Source organism: Trichoderma evansii (assembly GCF_050947405.1).
Source record: "Trichoderma evansii strain SZMC 28006 chromosome Unknown GGI43scaffold_9, whole genome shotgun sequence".
NCBI classification, from domain to species: domain Eukaryota; kingdom Fungi; phylum Ascomycota; class Sordariomycetes; order Hypocreales; family Hypocreaceae; genus Trichoderma; species Trichoderma evansii.
The window spans coordinates 1-19,845 of NW_028145197.1; the positions used below are offsets into that span (position 1 = coordinate 1).

General features: G+C 34.6%; 6 protein-coding genes across 6 annotated transcripts; 3 read left to right on the forward strand and 3 right to left on the reverse strand.

The window, feature by feature from the left end:
• The first annotated feature begins 6,346 nt into the window (after nucleotides 1-6,346).
• Nucleotides 6,347-8,243, forward strand: GGI43DRAFT_367383 (FAD-dependent oxidoreductase). Its single transcript, XM_083202483.1, has 5 exons — nucleotides 6,347-6,386; nucleotides 6,468-6,655; nucleotides 6,707-7,432; nucleotides 7,491-7,839; nucleotides 8,143-8,243. Exons 2-4 carry the CDS (start codon nucleotides 6,624-6,626, stop codon nucleotides 7,816-7,818), a joined length of 1,086 nt encoding a protein of 361 aa, XP_083060719.1. The 5' UTR covers nucleotides 6,347-6,386; nucleotides 6,468-6,623; the 3' UTR covers nucleotides 7,819-7,839; nucleotides 8,143-8,243.
• Nucleotides 7,412-9,655, reverse strand: GGI43DRAFT_403891 (pyridoxal phosphate-dependent transferase). The gene is made up of 2 exons (XM_083205849.1): nucleotides 9,307-9,655; nucleotides 7,412-9,252 (listed from the first exon to the last, which is right to left on the reverse strand). Exons 1-2 carry the CDS (start codon nucleotides 9,337-9,339, stop codon nucleotides 8,089-8,091), a joined length of 1,197 nt encoding a protein of 398 aa, XP_083060720.1. The 5' UTR covers nucleotides 9,340-9,655; the 3' UTR covers nucleotides 7,412-8,088.
• Nucleotides 9,656-10,910: 1,255 nt separating this feature from the next.
• On the reverse strand, nucleotides 10,911-13,197 carry GGI43DRAFT_433791 (MFS transporter; the record flags this gene model as incomplete). Its single annotated transcript, XM_083209795.1, has 4 exons — nucleotides 10,911-11,626; nucleotides 11,683-12,437; nucleotides 12,510-12,893; nucleotides 12,944-13,197. The coding sequence occupies 4 exons, from the start codon at nucleotides 13,195-13,197 to the stop codon at nucleotides 11,487-11,489; spliced, it is 1,533 nt and encodes a 510-aa protein (XP_083060721.1). The 3' UTR covers nucleotides 10,911-11,486.
• Nucleotides 13,198-14,307: 1,110 nt separating this feature from the next.
• Nucleotides 14,308-15,895, forward strand: GGI43DRAFT_403892 (aminoglycoside phosphotransferase family protein). Its single transcript, XM_083205850.1, has 3 exons — nucleotides 14,308-14,623; nucleotides 14,724-15,220; nucleotides 15,290-15,895. Exons 1-3 carry the CDS (start codon nucleotides 14,375-14,377, stop codon nucleotides 15,714-15,716), a joined length of 1,173 nt encoding a protein of 390 aa, XP_083060722.1. The 5' UTR covers nucleotides 14,308-14,374; the 3' UTR covers nucleotides 15,717-15,895.
• Nucleotides 15,896-16,178: 283 nt separating this feature from the next.
• GGI43DRAFT_433793 (uncharacterized protein) lies at nucleotides 16,179-17,252 on the reverse strand (the record flags this gene model as incomplete). The annotated part of the gene is made up of 2 exons (XM_083209796.1): nucleotides 16,179-17,161; nucleotides 17,210-17,252. The coding sequence occupies 2 exons, from the start codon at nucleotides 17,250-17,252 to the stop codon at nucleotides 16,203-16,205; spliced, it is 1,002 nt and encodes a 333-aa protein (XP_083060723.1). The 3' UTR covers nucleotides 16,179-16,202.
• A 1,431-nt stretch (nucleotides 17,253-18,683) lies between these two features.
• Nucleotides 18,684-19,553, forward strand: GGI43DRAFT_422578 (alpha/beta fold hydrolase; the record flags this gene model as incomplete). The annotated part of the gene is made up of 1 exon (XM_083208127.1): nucleotides 18,684-19,553. One exon carries the CDS (start codon nucleotides 18,684-18,686, stop codon nucleotides 19,551-19,553), a length of 870 nt encoding a protein of 289 aa, XP_083060724.1.
• Nucleotides 19,554-19,845: the final 292 nt, after the last annotated feature.

The window sequence follows — 19,845 nt, forward strand, 5'->3', positions numbered from 1 at the left end:
TAAAAATTATATTTTATATATTTATAATATATTTTATATAATTTATAAAAGTAATATTTATATTATATTAACTAGTAATTTTAATTCTTATATAAATATATAATATATTTTTTTTATAAAACTTATATTTATATATTTTAAAATTATCTTAGCTTTTATAAATTATATTTATTATTTTTTTAAATATTTTAAAAGTATTATAAGTATTATAAAATTTAATTTAAAATTTTTATTTTACTATTTTATTATTATAAAAATAATAGTCTAGTATATTTTATTATTTTATATTTTTTTAAAAATAATTATAAATTTATTATTTAAAGCTATAATAATAATATTTTTTATATTTATATTTTAAGTAATTTAAAAAATAAAAGTAATAATAATATATTATATAATTATAATTATAATTTAAGTAAATATATTATATATTATTATTTTTATAATATTTATATTAAAATTTTTTAATTAAATTTAAATTAAAGCTTTTATAATTATTAATATTAAAATTAAATATTTTTATTATTTTTTTTAAATATTATTTAATAAGAAATTATTTTTTTATATTATATTCTTATTTTATTTAAAAATTAAAAAATTTTAAAAAGTTTTTTTTTTTACTTTAATTTTATAATTATATTTATAAATTTTATATTTATAATAAGTATATTTTAAGCAGTTATAATATATATTTATAAAATTATATAAAAAATATTTTAATATTTTTTAATACTTATTAGCTTTTTTATTAGCTAGTTCTTTTAAAATTATTTTATTTATTTATTATTTTAAATTATAATTTAAGTTAAGTTTTATATATTTATATTTTAAATATTTAAATAATTTAAAATAAGATTTAACTTTTTTTTTTTTTTTAAAAAAAATTTAATTATTATATTTATATTATATTATCATTTAATTTTATATTTATATTTTAAATTTATTAATTTATATTTTAAATATTTTAAATATTTATATTTTAAATATTTTAAATATTTATATTTTATATTTTTTAAGTTATAAATATTATATTTATAATAATTATTAAAAGTATAATAATTATAAGATTTTTCTTAAAATTTTCATATATTAATTTTTATTTTTTTAATTATTTTAATTATATAAGGTTTTTTAAAGTAATAGCTTAATTTTTTTTTATTATTTTTATAAATAATATATTTATTATTATAGCAAGTTATTTAACTTAAATTTATATAAATATTTTTATATATAATATTAACTTAAGCTTTTTTTATTTAAAAAAATTATTTAAAAATAATTTTTTTTTTTTTATTTTTTTTAATATAATAATTTTTTTTTATAGCCTAGCTTATAATAGTAATTATATATTTTTTTAAATCTTTTTTTTAATTTTCCTTTAAAATTCTTATTTTTATAATTAATAAAATCTAGGTTTATTTTTTCTACTTTTTTATTATTATTATTTATAATTTATTCTTATTTTTTATTTTAATTAGTATAATATTTTAAGTGAAATTTAAATATTTAATTTAATTTCTTAACTTATTTTTTTTTTTATTAAATATATTATTAGTTATTAATTTTAATAGTAGTTTTATAAAATTTTATAAAACTAATCTTATTTTTATTAAATTTATAAAACTTATTTTTAATTTTAAATTTATATATATTATAATACTTTTTTTTTTTTAATTTTTTAATTTAATTTATTTTTTAAAAAAATTATATAAAGGTAGTAGTATTTTCATATAATAATTTTATTTATTTTATAATTTAAAATTCTTTTTTAATTTTTTATTATTTATTTATAATATTAAAAGCTTTAATTAAAGTTTTTTTATAATTTTTATAATTTTCAAATAAATATTTAATTTTTATTATTATATTTTTTTATATATTCTTATTATAATTTTTTATATAAAGTTTAAATTATTATTTACTTGCTTTTATAAAATATTTTATTATAAAATAAATTTTATTTTTATAATTTATTAAAATAATATTAAAGTTTTTAAAATAAGTTTTTATTTAATTAAAATATTTTTTTTTTTTAAATTACTATTATAATTATTTAATTATTTAAATTTAATAATTTTTTTTTTTTTTAATATATTAAAAATTTAATTAATTTTTTTAATTATTAATAATCTTTTATTATTTTAAAGTAGTTTATTTTAATTTTTTAATTTATATAAAAAAAAAGTTAATAGTTTTTTATTTAATTATAAATAATTAAAATAATAATTATTACTTTTATTATTAAAAAAAAGCTTATTTATTTTTATTTATTTAAATATTAAATTAATTTATTTTATTATTACTTATAAGTCTAGTAACTATTTAAATAAAAGTTATTAATATATAATAACTTAATTACTAGATTTTTAAATTAAATTAGTAATATAAAAGAATTTTTAAAAAATAAATTTAAAATTTAAATTTATATTAATAAAAGAGTTAAAAGAATTTATAAGTAATAATAAAAAGTAATAATAATTAATTACTATTAAAGTTAATAAAACTTAATAAATTATATTTTAATTATATTATAATTAGTATATTAATAACTAGTTATTTAAGTTATTTTAATAAGTGTAAAAAACTAAACTTATATATTTAGTTAAATATCTTAGATTATTATAAAAAATTATTTTTCTAAGTTTTCTTAGATTATAAGAAAAGCTAGCTTTCCTGGCTTTCTTTTCCAGAGCTAGCCGACGCTTATAATTAGCTGGTTAGTTTATATTTAATCCGGAATGGCCTACCCTGTAAGCCTATTGTTGCGACTATAAGAGTCGGGTTATAACACAAGGAAATAAAAGGTTAAAAGGTTAAAAAAACAGAATAACTAGGCCTAAAAGCTATTAAATTAAGTCAATTTTTTAATCTAGCACTCTAGGCAGCAGCCAGGCATATAATAATCCTAGCCGGCGTCTTGTTCTTAAAGCTATCTACAAATTCAAGAGAAATTATTAGAATTCTAGTTAAAGTTCACAGCCACCTACACTTTCTTAACTTTTTATAATAGTAATAAATTTCATATTAATAAATTTATTAAATTTTTATATATTTAATATACTAATTTAATTAAAAAATCTATACTTTTATTATTAAAAAACTTAAAATATTTTTTTATAATAATTTTAAATACTTTTATATTTACTAGAAGTTATTTATAAATAATTATATGCTTTTAAGGCTGTAAGTTATATAATATTAGCGCAGCTGCTAATTACTAGATAACTTTTAACAAGGCTATGTTTTTTTTTTCCTGTAACCTTTTTTTTTTTTTTTTTTTAATCTTATAATAGCTTTATTAAAGCTTAAAGGTGTTAATAAACCTTTTTTTAATATTATATTAGTTTACAGTAACAGAGTTAGTAATAGCAGCAGCAGCAGCGGGCTTTAAAATTATATAGCAATAATAGCTTTATTATTATCACTGTTAAATAACCTAGATAACCTTATATCTTCCCTTGCAACCTTAGACAAGCCTCTTTCTTCCTCTTTAACTTCCTTACTAATTTAATAATCTTTTAAGCCTTAAGTTCCTTTAAAATAAGCCTACCTGTTAGCATTACTAGCTTCTTAAATATATTAACCAGCAAGTTAGTCTTTTATAAAGATTTCCTGCTAACTATTAATTATAATACTATTACTAATAAGAAGCCTGCTAGTAATAACTTTACGGCTAAAATAATTATATTATAATATTAAAAGCTGCTAATTTTAATAGTTTAAGTTAAGGGCGCTGCTTTTCTAGTTATATATAATACTTAAAGTCTTCTTAGCTTTATAAAATACTTTCTAGAAATTTTTTAAATAATAATACTTATTTTTAAATATTTTTAAATTCTAAGAGCAGCTAAGATATTACATTTTTAAAGGTTTAACTATTATAACAAAGCCCTGCTACAGGTATATTAATTTAAATAAATTTATTTTACTATTATAGCAGGCTTTAAAAATCAGGTTAAGGAATAGTAAAATTTAGTTTTTTAATTATTTTATTTTACTTCCCTGTAATATTAACAGGTTTTTCTAAGACATTTTAATTAATAACTAGCTTATAATAACTTTAAATAATATTATAAATAAATGGAATTCAAGGTATCCTAGATCTTAGCTATCTAGGAATATTAATTCCAGTTTAATTAAAGTCTAATTCTTAAGTTAAAAACAGTGAGACTTTTTATTTTTATTACAGGCTAGTTATTTAACTAGTATTTTTAAAAGTATATGCAAATCTCCCCACTTTTATATAATTTAAAAAAGTTATTTTATTAAGCTGGCTAATAACTTTTCAGGCAAATTGTATCAGGACCTTAATCTTATAATATAAATTATAAAAAAAATAAAAAAGCTTATTAAAAAAATATTATTTAAATTTATTTTAATTATAAATTTTATAAAAATATTTTTATTTTATATAAAAAAAATTATTAATTTTAAAAAAGGGAATTAAATATAAAAGTTAGTTTTAATTATTAATTAATTTATAAGTTTTAATTTAAGTTTTTTAAATTTTATAACCAGGGTTAAATTAAATAAGTTAATTTTTTTATACTTTTATTAACTTAACTTTTAAATAATTTTAAATTATATTTTTATAAAATAAACTTTTTTTCTGTTTTTAATTATTAATTTAGTTAAGTATTTAAATAAGTTAATCTTGTAAAGTTTATTATAGTAAATATATTATAAAAAAAAAAGTAATTTATTATAATTTTTTTATATTTATTTAAAAACTTATTATATTTAAAATATTTTTTTATTTTAATATAGTTTTTAAAGTTATAAAAGTTAAAATAATAAGTATATTAAAAAATTTTAAATTTTTAAATTTAAAATTTTACTAAAGTAAAAAAATTAGAAAGCTTAAAACTGTTTTTAACTTTTTTTTAAAAAAAAATAAAATAATAATATATATTTAAAGTTTTTTTAAAAGATATTTTATTATAAGCTATTAACTAAGCCTTAGCTCTTGCTTTAATATATACTTTTTCTAAAATTAATATATTAATAAGGTAAGTTTTATTTATATTAATATATATTTTAAATATATTATATATAAAAAAATTATTTTATATATATTTTTTTTTAATTTTTAAATTATTATTTTCTATTATTAATTTATTTTTTATTTTTTATTAGTATTAGTTTTTTATTAGTAAATTAATTACTAATTTTAATTTTTTAATATTATAATATAACCCTTTTATTTTATTTATTTATATTATTTTTTTTTTATATATTTATTTTTTAACTTATATATTATTTTATATATAAAAAAAAAATTTAATAATAAAAAATAAATTTAATTATAAAATAAAATTTATTTTATTACTAGTTTTTTATATATATATAATAAATATTATTTTTTTTATATAAAAAATAAATTTTATTTTATTATTAATTTTTTTTATATATTAAAAATTAATTTTATTTTTTAATAATTAAAAATAAAAATAAATTTGTTATTAGTAATAAAAAATAAGTTTTATTATTAATAATAAAACTAAAAATAAAAAATGAAAAACGAATTTTATAACCCTGGTACAGCCGCTGAATAACTATTGTGGAATTCCTGTTAAGTGGATTTGTATTGTCCTTGCTTCACCGTGGTACAAGACAATCTCTTCCATTGGTCCGGACCAGGGAGGATACGTGAATATATGGGTGTATGTATTTCTTCTTTCCCCTGACTACATTCATGTTTGTTATTCAGACTGCTGAAGCCGATTAACAATATCGCAGTGATAATTGCTGTGGCTGCACCTGCACCGGTCAAAATTACGCAGAATCAAGTACCGATATCCACTATCCAGGTACCGGCGACCTTACAGAGTTACAATTGCTGGGCAATGTCGGGAACTGGAACGACCAAATCGGTTCCTTTTTTGTATTGAAAGAGGGGTGCTGAGAATTACTACATTCAGGTATTACTGTATATATTACAAAGTATATACTATATCATATATACCAACTTATATAACTACCCTGCTTTTTCATTAATGTAAACTAACAGCTTAATTATTACCCTACACGTTGGTATAGACTAAGATAGTTATATAGCTATTTCCTTAGCATTTTATATAAATAATAATAAAAGCATTATTAAGACTTTAAAGTTTTATATAAGGTATTCCTTCCTATTTAATAAAAATTAATTTAAATTTTAAATAGAGGTTTATTTATGAATGCGATTATATAAGTTCAAAATAGGCGATAAAGGAAAGCTAGTACAATAAAGGGCTGTGCCTAGCCCCCCGTATTATAAGATAAGTATTAAATATTCTATATCAAGGTAGAAACCACTAGCTACTTAAAACTTGGCAGCAGCAACGGCAACAGACTTTAAAGGGGCTTTAATAGGCAGCGATAACATCAGTTGCATGGAAAAGGTCAAAAATATATCAAGTATTTTACTTTGCTACGTACTTACTTTAATAACTTGTAAATGTTCGGCCATTAATTATGACTAGGATGTTTGTGCTGTCCGAGCTGAAGATAATGCGACATCGGCGGGTGGCGGAGTCACTGAAACGGCGCGGACTTCGCAGTAAAATTTATAATTTCGCCCCAAAATCTTAATTGTTTACTTCACTGCCAACTCCTCGGTCATTTCTTGTCTTCACACTATGGCAAGTGGCAAGCACGTTGTTATTATTGGGCAGGTATTCTCATTCTTCCTTTTCGACAACGACTAATTACTATACACTAGTGCTGGAGTGCTGGGGCTCTCCAGCGCTCTGGAGCTTGTTCAGAAAGGATACCGTGTTACAGTTCTCGCGAGTGATTTGCCAGGCGATCAGGCCGTGAACTATGCCTCGCCCAAAGCTGGTGCACACTTCCGACCAACGCCAGTCATCACCGATCAGGATGCGTTCGAGAATAAATTGATGCACGAAACTTTTTCGATGCTAAAGGATTTATCCGTCAAGGACAAGGCTGCGAGCGTCGAATTCATACCGGCAGTGGAATATTTCGAAAAACAGCTTAAGCCAGAGGACTTGGAAATGTTTTCAGCTTGGCCAGAGTTCCGCTGCCTTGAACAATTTGAGCTCCCTTCGAACAGCTCCATCAAAGCTGGCCTTACCTATTCGGCGTGGGTGTTGAACTCGCCAGTGTACCTGACTTGGCTACAGAATCAAGCCGAGTCTCATGGTGCAGTATTTTTGCGAAAAACCCTGAATGCTGCAGAGGAGGCATTCTTTGTGGCGGCCGCGCATGTGCCGTCTATCAGTCCTCCCGTCGCGATTATCAATGCCAGCGGCAGGGGCTTTGGGGACGAGGCGTGTTTTCCGTCTAGGGGACAATTCATCCTTATATCCAACGAGTATGATCGCACGATATCGCATCACTCAGCGGACGGCCACTCCACTGTCATCATACCTCGTCCCCTTGGTGGCGGAACCGTGATCGGTGGAACAAAAGAGCCTCACAATTGGTAAGTCATCAACGAGAGAATTCTGAATATCCGTATACAAAGCTGATGAAATCCCAAGGTCCCCATATAACTCGGAAGCGGCAGTGAAAGAAATTCTTCAACGGGTTACGGCCCTTTGCCCCGATATGTTGCAAGCTCCAGAAAATGCTGTTGATACGACACCTGCGTTACATGTGAAGGAGGCGTACATTGGGCGCCGGCCAATGCGCAAAGGGGGGCTTCGTCTCGAGATAGAGATGATCGATCTTGTCCAGACTGGCCAAGACGGCCTCCAGAATAATTCAACGAAGTTCCCGATTATCCACTGCTATGGGGCTGGCCCTAGTGGATACAAAGTCAGTTTGGGTGTTGCCAAAAAGGTCTATGAAATGGTCAAGTCTCTTTAGTGGCGATCTGACCGTGCGACGGTAAGTATCAATATCCAGGATTTGGAGAATTCGGTCGACCAGCATCGGCATTCCACTATCATTCCACATTTCACAGTATATATCACCGAAAAGAACAAATAGCTTACTTAGGGTTATTGCATCTACGGAATGAAGTTACACAGCCAAGTGGTAGGGAAGTTATTAAAAACTGCAACCATACAAGGCATTATTATAAGACATGGATGTAATATATAAATGGAGAAGTCGCTGCTGCGGCCTATCCAGCGCTCACATTCCTGCTGCTTTGCGCTTCTCACCCAGGAGTTTACTAATCTGCTCAAGGGCTTTCTGCATGTTTTCCGGAAGCCCCGTGATATGCATACGTGTGTATCCTTGCCAGCTAGCTGGGGTTTCCTCCCCAAAACAGGTGCTCCCGGGACTGAGCAGGACCCCATAGCCTTTCAGGAGATCTTGGCAGAATTGGACGTCATCAATGGCATCCCCGCTTACAGTATGATACTTTACAAACGCTGTTGCTCCTGCAGTAGGTCGTGTCCAAGTACACATGTCACTGTTCTTTGTAACAAAGGCTTCTAAAAGGTTCAAGTTCTGTTGCGCATACTCGAGATGTCTTCTCAGGATCGCTGGTCGACAACGAAGGCTCAAGCACTCTGTTGCAATTGCTTCGTCGATATTGCTTGTGGCTGGGGCGATGTATTGCTTCGTGTTTGACATAAGGTCCATGAGCTCTTGGTCACGGCAAAGGATCCATCCAATTCTCACGCCAGCCATGCCCCATACTTTACTCATGGAGCTGGTTGTGATGACTTTGGTGTAATCATGCTCCACGAATGATGGGATCGTTGTTCGGCCGTGGTGCAGTGGTCGGAAGATTTCATCCACAAGTACTATGATGTCGTGTTGCCGCGCAAGCTCCAATATTTCGAGCTGGGCTTCAGCGTCAAGCACAGAGCCGGTGGGATTGTTGGGATTATTTAGAATAATCATTTTCGTGCTGGAGGGTCTGATAAGAGAGCGAAGCTGGGTCATGTTGGGGCGCCATTCGTCGTTGGGGTCTAGTGTCCACGTAGAAACATCACACCCTATGCTTTTAGACAAACTCGATAGCTGTGTGTATGTGGGATATGTGCAGATCACATGATCACGCGGCATAAGAAAAGTTTGAAAGACAATTAGGTTGGCGCATGTTGTCCCCGTTGCCGTTAAGAAGCTGTCTGGTTGAATCTTTTCATTGTACAATGCTGCGAGCTTGGTCCGCAGCTCCAGAGAACCTTTGTTGCTGCCCAAGCCTAGAGGGAGTTCATCAAACTTGAGCGCAGCTTCAGTCTCTCTCGGGCTCCCAGAGAGTGATATCAGCTCGCGCAGTGTCAAACTTGGAGCGGCACTGCCTGCGATATTGTACTTCGCATGCTTAGAGTTCTCGTCGATCCACTGGATTTTTTTAACTCAGCTTGTGAAGCCTCGTAACAGGAGCTTTTAACTTACATCGGCAAGGTGAAATTTAGCAAGTGACGCCATCTCGAGCTTGAAGTAGAGTTTCGCGCGAAATAATAGTATAACAAAGGGTAATAGAAGAGGCCTTTATGTAAAGCGCACCTTCAAGAATTTTGATACTTTTAGCCATTACGGCAAGGCAAACATAGACGCATTTTATGACTCATTAGCAGCGGGGGGCAAGCGCTAGGAAATACTAAAACTGGCAGATGATAATATGTGTTGTATGTATTACTAAAAGTACAGCTAATTACTATAGCGGGTTAAATACCGTAGCACGTACCTGCCTCCCTGATCTTCTACAGACCACATACCTATGACGTAAGAGATCTGTTTAAAAAGGTGGGTTCGGATTATATTACCTATTATGCTAGCTTGCTATGTATTTTTCTGCTAAGCTATTGTTTGAATATCTAATTAGGATTAGTTAGGTTGCTGTGGCTAGATGATGTATGTCCAGCCCGTAGCCTTGTCATTTCTTGACAGGAATCTTTAGTAATAGTATCAATTTTCGCTCTTCAATTTTTGGAATAATAAACTTACTCGTAGTGCTTGAAGTGAAAGTTGAAGGCACTGGCATTTCTAAATCGTGAGCCCTTGAATGCCGTGTAAGAGTACTATCGAAGTTATTACTTGAGAGATAAACAGCACCTGAGCCTCTTTCGAAAGTCATTGATGCTGCAGACGACAAACACGCGACGTAGAGCATTACTCTCATGAGGATCTACATACCTAATTCTTTGCTACTTTTGTAGCAATGGAGCGATTCTTCTTCTAGCTTAGTCCTGTCGCGCCTCGTTGAGGTTAATTTGTAGACTTTCAATCTTGGACGTATTGGTAGTTGATAGCCATCATAGAGCTTTCAGTAAGTCTTTACAATAACGAGAGTCTCAGTGGCTGTCAATAATTTGCTGTAGAGATAGCAAGCTTTTTTGTTCGACTAGATTATGCGGGCAGTTATGGCGTCCATACACGAGTAAGTTTTAGGGTATAAGACAATCTAAATTTTTTCTGGTAATTTAGAGTTAGAGCTCGAGATGCGAAATTGAAAACCTAGCTTGAGCTATATCGGCAGCTTGAGGAGATAGTGATAGCGCTGAAGAGTAGGCCAAGGCTTGTTGTAAACACCAGTTATAGCGGTATTTTTGAGGCTTGAGTATTGTACTCACTTAAACTGACCACTTGGTTGATACCGAATATGGAAAAGATCGACATGTCTCCTATTTGGGTCCAAGAATGAGTTTGCCCGACTATGTTTGCCAGCTTTGTCACAAGTTGATGCTTGGAGAACGATTTGAGAGCATGGACTAGCTGCCTACATGCTTTGACAAATATCTGTACCGATATTAGGAGTCGAGATAGCCTCAGTGACGAAGTGGGGGTTTTCACACAGAGGTTGCTTCTATTTCCCACGTTTGTGTCTTTTAAACCGCAAGCGCAAAAGAAAACTCTCTCTATAGAGAGAAACGATTTCTGCGAACAGCTTGGACTCAAAGGTCTCTTTCTATTGTATACCATACATCGGATCCTAAATCTTCCCTTGTACGGCAACCGACAAAGAGTAAATACGGAATAAGAATTGATTCTACCGGGCATAAGTAACGAATTTTTGACATTATTTGATGAATATAGGTTCACAGCCAAAGGTACTGCATGCATGAACTATAATCACTAGCTCAAGAAAAAAAAGAGAAACAAAATCGAGCTCCAGCTTAACCGGCAAGATCGCTCTAAGCACTCCATACCGTTCATTTCCCTTTTCGACAATTCAAGTTAAAACGACAAACCCGCAGCTCTTTATAAAAACAGATAACACCATAGTTGAGCGATGAAGAAAGGCGGGCGAAACTCTTGATGGCTCACCAGTACGTTTTCGTTACGGAGATCCGCGTATCTTGTCTCAACCAATTGGTTTAGCCCTCCTAAAGACAAAATCGTAAAAGCGCGATAGGAAGACTAAGATGGAGGATGGCTTTCGCATCAATTGGGAGTCATTTTAACCCCCCCTGGGTTTCAATTCGTCTTCAACGCATCGCATTCAATACATCACCCTCAATTGTTAACCAACTCTCTCAATGCACCGCCAATTGCATCTGGTAAAAGGATGGAGCAGCATTAGCAGCCTAGCACTGGTTATCCAGTGTTAGACATCGGCGGGAATGAAGGTGTCGTTAAAACTTTGAAGCCTCAAATCGACTTCTTCCTCTAATTGGTTTCCCAAACTTGAAAAATATCCAAGGAACAGGTAAAAGAGCCACTGCAATCAAAGCAAGTAAGCTGCTAGCCCAGCCGATACCTAGATGTTTGTACACTACAATAAAAAATCAGTAACTAACGATATAATAGTAATTGCGAAGGTATTCTTACTCTGTGTTGTAAATAATGGAAATGCGCCTGAAAGAATGTATCTGGCTAGACTATTTGCGCTGACAGCACTGGCGACAGTTGTCCCCTGGTATGTGTCAATCAAATACTGTATACTGCCTGTAAACAGGCATAAATTGCCCCAAGTAAAAGGTATAATGGCAGCTGCGGGGCTTGCCCAAGAAATATTTGATTTCGAAGACCAGCCAAACCAGAACAGTGCAATAGGCAGGCCAATGCTACCAATCATGGGTGCATACAGCCGATGCTCAGGCGGGACTTGGTGTGGTGGGTATTTAGCAACCTGAGGGAGATAAAAATATTTGTTGCATGAAGCAAGAGTGACAGCTCCCAGAAGACAACCAATAATAATGGAAATAAATACCAAGCCAACTTGCTCGATTGAGAAGTTGTATACCTCTTGGAAGACAAATGGTACTGCAGCGAAAAATGAAAATAGTGTTGCAAACTCCAATGAGGAGTACAAACAGATTAGGGTTGTAATTGGCTCCACTGCAAGCATAAGCAATGGTCGGAAGAGCGCAACAGTCATGAAGAGTTTCACCCTTTGGCCGAGAGGCGGCGACGGTGGTAACTTGTGGCCAAGCTTTCTGGCCTTGCGTTTCTTGAGAATCGAATGAAACGTTTCTCGACCCCATATAAGACCGATAAGAAGACTAAATACCGAAAAGAAAATGAGCGTCCATTGTGTCCATCTCCAGCCCTTTCTGTGCGTAACGAAGCCGCCGATGACTGGACTATTCGAATAACGGTTGTTAGTATTGTTTCTTCTTCTTTCTGTGCTGTCATCTTTGTCTCTTTAAACGTACCCAAAACCAGGCCCTAACAGCGGCGTCATAATAAAAAAGATTGACGGTATTCCTCTATGCTCTGGTTTGTATATTTCGTTGAGTGTTCCACCTGGAATAGCTAAAGTGGGACCATAAAAAACCCCTGATAGGAACCGAAGAACACAAAGTCCGGCGAATGTCTGTACTGTGCCACATCCAATTGCAAAAATAGCTCCCATCAAGACACATACCATAAATACATAATATCTTCCAATAGTTTCCGACAATGGGCCTCCAATCACTGGCCCAAGCGCAAGAGCGAATACATAGAGCGAAAGAGGCAGAATGGATTGAGTGATTGTGACACCAAACTCCTCGATCAGTTGAGCTGGAGTTGCTGTCATCACTGAAGTACCCAACGATCTGTTCAATTTGTAAGTATATAGCTGCTCTCTCTGAGATCCGGAACACACGCTGTGAATGTCATCGATGCAGCCATGGCTACCTGCCATGCTTTTTGGCTCGCTGGCCAGTTATATGGATTGTCTGGATCAGTTTCCCAATCCCAAGAGTCTGTGTAATCTGACACATCGCTATTCTTAACATGCGAATCATTATTTTTTCCCTCGTGGACAGAGAGGCCACTTTGACCTCCTTCGAGAGTACTTGGATTCTCGGCAGCACTCATGGTCAATGAGTTTGTATCTTCTTTGACGCTGCTTGCCATAATTGCAGATGTCTAATTGCACTCTGGACATGGGTGTAAGGCTAAATATTTATATCTATCTGGCTACTCTTGCGTGCTCTGAATACACTGCTAGAAGGGGGCCTGCGGGCTGATAGCAGTATGGAATGGATGGAATACTTCGGTCTTAAAAGAGGATGCCAGTAAGCAACTACGCTAGGGGGCTAGGCAACACACTCCAGGGCTAATAGCGTGTGGCGCCTCTTTAGCTAGCGGCTAGAGAGCAGTTGGGCAGGTTCTATACCAGACAGGGTCCTCGGCTGATCGTGCGCATGTGTTGCCAGAAACAGGTGCATCGGCCGCCCTCTCATTTCCACATTTATTCTTCCGTCTTATTCGACATATCATCGCTTATGTAGAAATAGCTCGACTGCCAGCATCATAAACTAGTTCATGTCCGTTAGTATAAATGGGTATTTCTAAATAAAATTTCCAATGTTTAATCCATTTAAATTTTGTTTTCAAATAAAATGACCAATTTGGTATAGTTTAAATTAGATTGCTGCCCCTTTGCATCAGAAAGTTCTAGCTCAGTAGCATGCATCATTGAGAAATATATCGGCCGCGAGAGCTTATTGGCTTACTAGAAGTTTTACTACTCTACATAAGTTTACCATTTACCCGATCAGTAGTACAAATACGAGAAGCAAAAATGGAATTTTCCTGCAAAGGCAGCGGTCAGAGGTGCTAGTATTAGCTCGAAATTTTTCTGCATCTACACTCGACGACAAGGTGTTGGAATACAGTATCTTACTGTACATTACATGTTGCAAAGGCGGCTAGGCTCTTTTGAAAATAGCTGTACTGTAGGCTTTTTTTTTTCACCAGACGATATTTACATAGGCCAATGCAGCACGCACTTTCCTTTGTACCAAAATAAAGCTCTATTATATCCATATTTGACCAATCCGAGCTTCCCGGCACAAGTGATCCATTCGCAAAAGATCACCAGCACTACAAAAATGTACCAATACCATGACATTGGAATAATAAAAAATTAAATAAAAGCAATTTGAATGATGCTTCAATACGTTGAGGTATAGAATAGGACTAGCCTTGTTTTTTTTTTTTCTTCTAAGGCTGAGGGAATTTACTGCTGCAATAAGCTCCAATTCTTCTCACCTCTTCCGACTTTGAATATTTGCCGAGCCATAGCACAATGGCGCTCCCTCAGCAGGAAACTAAAGACATAGTCTCTGCAAAAGTTTTAAAGCAGCTATCAAATACTCAATATGCTTGCTCTTCACTAGAGCAATTATCCACTAGGCCCGGCAACTTCGTTTACCGGGGCGTTCTTTCTCAACCCTTTACCACGCAAGATGGAACCATTGCTACGAGAATCATTATAAAGCATTCCACAGAAACCATGATCACTGGCCAAGATAACCTCCGTAATGCTATGCGATGCGTAATTACGAATGCCCCTTCTTCCTGCACTCAAAGACTAGACTTGATATCCCACTTCTGTTGGATGAAAGAAATCATTCTGACTTCAATACCTATCATAGAGCTTTGAGCAGTTATTGTTTGACTCGGTTGCAACCTTTTCACCTGCCGTAACTACAGCTACATTGCTGCGAGCACCTCGCGTTTATTTTTATAATCAAGAGACTAATACGCAAATTTTCGAAGACTTCTTTGATACTGCCATGTTCAAGCCTATGCTATTCTCGAAAAATGCTGCAACTCTGTTCTCTGAATCAAGTTTAGTAAGCATCGGCCGTAATTTAGGGTTTTGGCTTCGTTCATTCCATACATGGGCTACAGCGCCAGAGCAAGCTAGTCTTCGAGCTGAAATGTTACACGACGACCCAATGCGTGAGCTGAAACATAGATTGACATACAGCGGATTTCTAGAAGTGCTTGAAAATTACCCAGAGCTATTACACAGTCATCGGGCGACCTTGGAAAGCATTAGAGATACCATGACTGAGGAGTTTAAAACGCCGCCGACAGTGGAACGTGAAAACTGGGGGCTTATCCACGGAGATTTTTGGCCTGGAAAGTGAGTAGTAATCAGTCTTCCATTATCAAACACGCCGCTTTTGCCAGTTACTAAAGAATATGATCACAGTGTTCTCCTCCCAGTTACAGGATGGAAAGAAGACCCAACTTCAGATGCTCCTAATGAAATATTCGTCATCGATTGGGAGTTCGCTCAGTTTGGTCATCGCTGCTATGATGTTGGTCAAATGCTTGGAGATTTATACGAACGAAAAGTATACAATAATGTTGACAACAGTATGCCGGTTATGGTTGGAGTGATTGAAGGGTACGGTAAACTGAGTGACGAGATGGCCTACAGGATTGCGATGCACATTGGCGTTCATTTGATCAACTGGCACAGCAGGCGTCCGCAGCAGGGACCATGGGTAGCGTCTCAAGAGTCTATTATATCTGGGCTATCTCTCGGCAGAGACTTTATTTTGAAGGCGTGGGCAAAGGACAGAAAGTTCTTTGAAGGAACGTCGCTAGCTAGTTTGTTCACGCAAAGTACATGACCATGCAGACAGCGAGTTCGCTTCGTAATCTACCCATAACATTATGCTTTCGATTAAGAAACTGCATTTTGGTCGATTACGCATCGGGGAACTCAATATCTTGTTACTATCATAAAAACCTAAAGATGAATCATCATAGCTTACTTGTATCTTGGGAATAGTGATTGCAAAATGCCGACGCAATAGCTTTTCTGGTTTTGCTTGAGCCCTCGCTAATCTAAATTATTCAATAAGAAAATAAGCAGCATAGACCCTCAGGAAACAGTTGTTACTTTGAAGAGATATTTTTCTAGTTCTCTGATTCCTGTATTGGCGTATAGTTAATAATTCCATCCCAGGATAGTAACTGTATCTATTTGGTTTGTTACTTGGCCGTTATTCTGAATATATTACAATTTGATATACAACGTTACTAGAATAGGCTTACAGCATAAGTTAAATTTGTATTGTTTAATACCTCAATATGCAAAACAACGGCCTTGTGATTTATTCAAGCTGTTCTAAAGTAGTGTACAAATCTGGTCCTTGAGGCATCCAACCAAGTGATTTAGAGTTATTACATTGTATGAGCATGTTACCAGCAATGTATCTGGCGGTAAATCCTGCCTCCTTGTACGCGACAGATTTAGGCTCGGAAGATGTGATTTTGCCACGTCGGGCTTGGAGCTTAGCAAGTGCAGCAGCAACCTTTTTGCTCGGCTCTTCGCTGTAGATGCCATTATACCAGTAACGGTAAACGTCTTCTGGTTGATAATTGTCGACAGTGTTGAGAATCTTTTGATACACGAGCATCATAAGCGAGACGATATCGTCGACATGAACGACCCCGAATACCGAAGTGCCACTGCCAACGTAAACACCAAAGCCGAGAGATTCTATATTTTGCGTCATGTAGTCTATCCACCTTCCGGGGGCAAATGCCGAAGCTAATCCGATAGGTCTGCCAATGTGGCGTTCGCTGTGGCCATAAGTGCCACCAGGGCAAACGAAATAGACCTTTGCTTCCCCCCTATTAGCAGCTACGAATAGTAGCTCGTCACAAGGCCCATTTGGAAGATTTGCTGCAGTGATGGTACGAACATCATCCGGATTCGCGTCGTCAAAGGGATGGTCCGTTGGTATGTAATTCCCAGATTCGCTGTCGTCGACAAAGTTGCCAGCGCCACTGAGATGATACACAACTGACATCGTGCCCGTCTGAGACTTGCGGGTGCGTACGCCTCGAAGAATGGCATCCGTCACCGAAGGATCCATTGAACTCGCAAAGTTAAAAATCAGTGAATGGGACGATGCTAGCTTCTCAATTTCATGAACCTGGTCGAAGGTTCCATGGACGATAGTGGTGTTTCCGAGATCGCGTAGGGCTCTATCCAACTCAACACTCCGAAGATAGAAAGTGATTGGAATATCAGGATATTTCTCGCGGAAAGATGTAATAAATGCTCCTGCGTTCTCAGTTAGAAAAGCTTTCTATAGCTGGTGTCCAAACTCACCTCCAATCTGCCCAGACACTCCAAGATAAAGTATAGAAGCCATTGTAATGAGATCCGGTTTGGAAAACAGTGTATCAGTAGAGACTCGGGTTATTCTTAGTCGTTAGCAATTTTTCCAGCTGGCAGTCGAAATATCGTTAAGTAAAAACGAGCTCTCCAGTGTTGGGTTTGATGCCTTTTATAGTAAATCACAGATGTATTTACCTGTTAGATTTATTGGACAAGGTATGTGTAGCGTGCTGTATTGCTAATCCCTAAATGGCCCCACGCTCAGTAGAGTTATCGGGGTCTGAAACGTTATACTAATTACTGTCCTCAAATGATAGTGCCAATCCTGTTTGGTAAGCAAGGCGTTAATCTAGAGCTCCACCATCGTATGCAACTTAATTTGGTAGGATATCGCGGTGCTTCTTCATTGTTCTTTGTTATTCGAAAATTTTATTTTTTTCTCAAAAAAAAAAAAAAAAAAAGTTATCTTCAATCAATTTGTCATCTCATGTGAACCCTCTACCACAGCTTCGTCAGCAAAGGTACTAACAAACTTTGGTACATGGCGTGTATTAGGAAGAGAATAGTCCTCTGTTAAAGGTGTCGCGCACTCCGCTAATATGCAGCTAGCAGACACCTACTACCTCTTTAAAGTTCGCCTTGGAGGGCTGAGATCTCAGATATGCTTCTGTTTAAGGCCGGTCTATGCAGAGCAACAGCTAAATTAGGAAATGTTAATTAGAAACGCTAATTTCGAAGCCGCCCTACCCGTTAGATGACACTGTGCTAGGCCCTATTTGTTGGGGTTTGCAGCAAGCATAGCTGGCAAACTGTGCCTGCAACTTCAAATCAGGTAACCCGCCAGTATTGAGAGTCGCTAGCTAGGTTGGTAAGTAGTTGATGTAAACGATTCTAAGAGGAACAACTGTTCTATGTTCTTGTCGTCGTTTTGATACCACAAATTTTGTTCCCTCGGTCATACTATTCAATTGTTTGCAATAAGGCCGCGCAATCTACAACAAGAAGCGACCAATTTAGTTGTGAGCTTCACTCCAAGGTTAAGAACACACGGATAGAGTAAACTTCAACGGGGTTGGACTCGTGAGGACCTGAATCTATACTCGTCGCAATGGCCATTGAGTGGGATGGCTAGATTTTCTTACCACTAGCGTTGGAAGAAATTGCGCCACTACAGCTCGTGGGAACGCTAAGCCAGATAGCCCTGCAGCTTTATCATTGCTAGCCTGAGCCCAGTTGGTAAGCGTTGCGATGTTGAGTAAAGCGCTATCATTCAAACAGGGGCATATGGCGGGATAAGTCTTGTACATTGTTCAACCAGACCGTTTTCTTAGAAAACTGGTGTATATAAGACGGCAAACCTCCCCATTGCTCTGCTATCAATTTTCCAACAAACTCAAGTTTACCTCCCAAGTCTTTATTCCCTTATATCAATTATCCACTTTCATATACATCAGTATCTTACAACATGGCATCTTATGCAACTGCTGAGCCTCAGTTTATTGAGGTTAATGGGACCCGTTTTGCATATCTCCGGTTCGGCTCAGCCGCCAAAAATACTGTCCCTCTTGTGTTTCTTCAGCATTTTAGAGGGACGTTTGATCACTGGGATCCTCAATTGATTGATCCTATCTCAGCTAGCCGTGAAGTCATCCTACTGGATAATTCCGGCGTTGGAAAGAGCAACGGCACAGTCCCGGGTACTTACGCTGGATGGGCCGATAATGTAGTCCATGTTGTCAAGGCCCTAGGCATTCCGCAGATTGATCTATTTGGCTTCTCTATGGGAGGTTTTGCAGCTCAGATGACAGCCCTTAACTATCCAACTCTTGTTCGCAAGCTTATCCTTGCGGGAACCGGACCTAGCGCCGGAGAAGGCATTGAGGGTGGCGATCCGGCCGCAACCGGGCGTCTGGCTGCAGCATCTAATGATGATGAAGAGCATGATGGTTTTCTGGGAACATTTTATTCTCTGACACCTACAAAGCAGACCCTAGGCGACAAGTGGTGGAAGCGTATGACAACTGCCCGCTCAAACAGATCTAACTATGTGGGGCCTGAGGGCACAAAGGCTCAAATTGATGCAGTTCTTCGCTGGTCAAACCGTGAATATGCGTCAGAGAGCTCATATGACCGCTTGCATGAGATTAAGATCCCTGTTCTTGTCGCAAATGGCGATAATGACATTATCATCCCAACAGTCAATAGTTGGGTTATGTTTAAGAAGTTGACCAACGCCGATGCTCATCTCCACTTATACCCGGATGTGGGACATGGGTTCCTTAACGAGTATGCGGGTCAATTTTCGAGCCTAATCAACCAGTTCCTAGACAACTGAGTGTAAAGGCAGAGTTCTTTGACAATGGTGGCATGTTATTGTTTCACAATACGGAGTCTGCTTAAATGGAATTGATAGAGAGTATAGTACTTTTAGCTGCAGAACGTGTAGTTAGCTGTTATTTATAGTGTAAAGAATTAAGCCTATCAGCCCACCCTGTAATTTGCGGAATTTAGACTAAGTAGTTGCGTTTAGAAATTTTCTATTAAACACTCAGGTGCATTATTATATAAGAAAATAATCCGATTTACATGGTAGTTTGTTGAAGTCAGCCCAATAATCCTTCACTTTT

Coding starts and splice junctions, on each gene's coding strand:
- GGI43DRAFT_367383 (XM_083202483.1), top strand. CDS start 6,624: ATGGCAAGTGGCAAGCACGTTGTTATTATTGG. Junction 6,656..6,706: donor AAGCACGTTGTTATTATTGG/GCAGGTATTCTC, acceptor ACTATACACTAG/TGCTGGAGTGCTGGGGCTCT. Junction 7,433..7,490: donor ACAAAAGAGCCTCACAATTG/GTAAGTCATCAA, acceptor TGAAATCCCAAG/GTCCCCATATAACTCGGAAG.
- GGI43DRAFT_403891 (XM_083205849.1), bottom strand. CDS start 9,339: ATGGCGTCACTTGCTAAATTTCACCTTGCCGAT. Junction 9,253..9,306: donor CTAAATTTCACCTTGCCGAT/GTAAGTTAAAAG, acceptor AAAAAAATCCAG/TGGATCGACGAGAACTCTAA.
- GGI43DRAFT_403892 (XM_083205850.1), top strand. CDS start 14,375: ATGGCGCTCCCTCAGCAGGAAACTAAAGACATAGTCTCTGCAAAAGTT. Junction 14,624..14,723: donor TCCGTAATGCTATGCGATGC/GTAATTACGAAT, acceptor TACCTATCATAG/AGCTTTGAGCAGTTATTGTT. Junction 15,221..15,289: donor GGAGATTTTTGGCCTGGAAA/GTGAGTAGTAAT, acceptor ATATGATCACAG/TGTTCTCCTCCCAGTTACAG.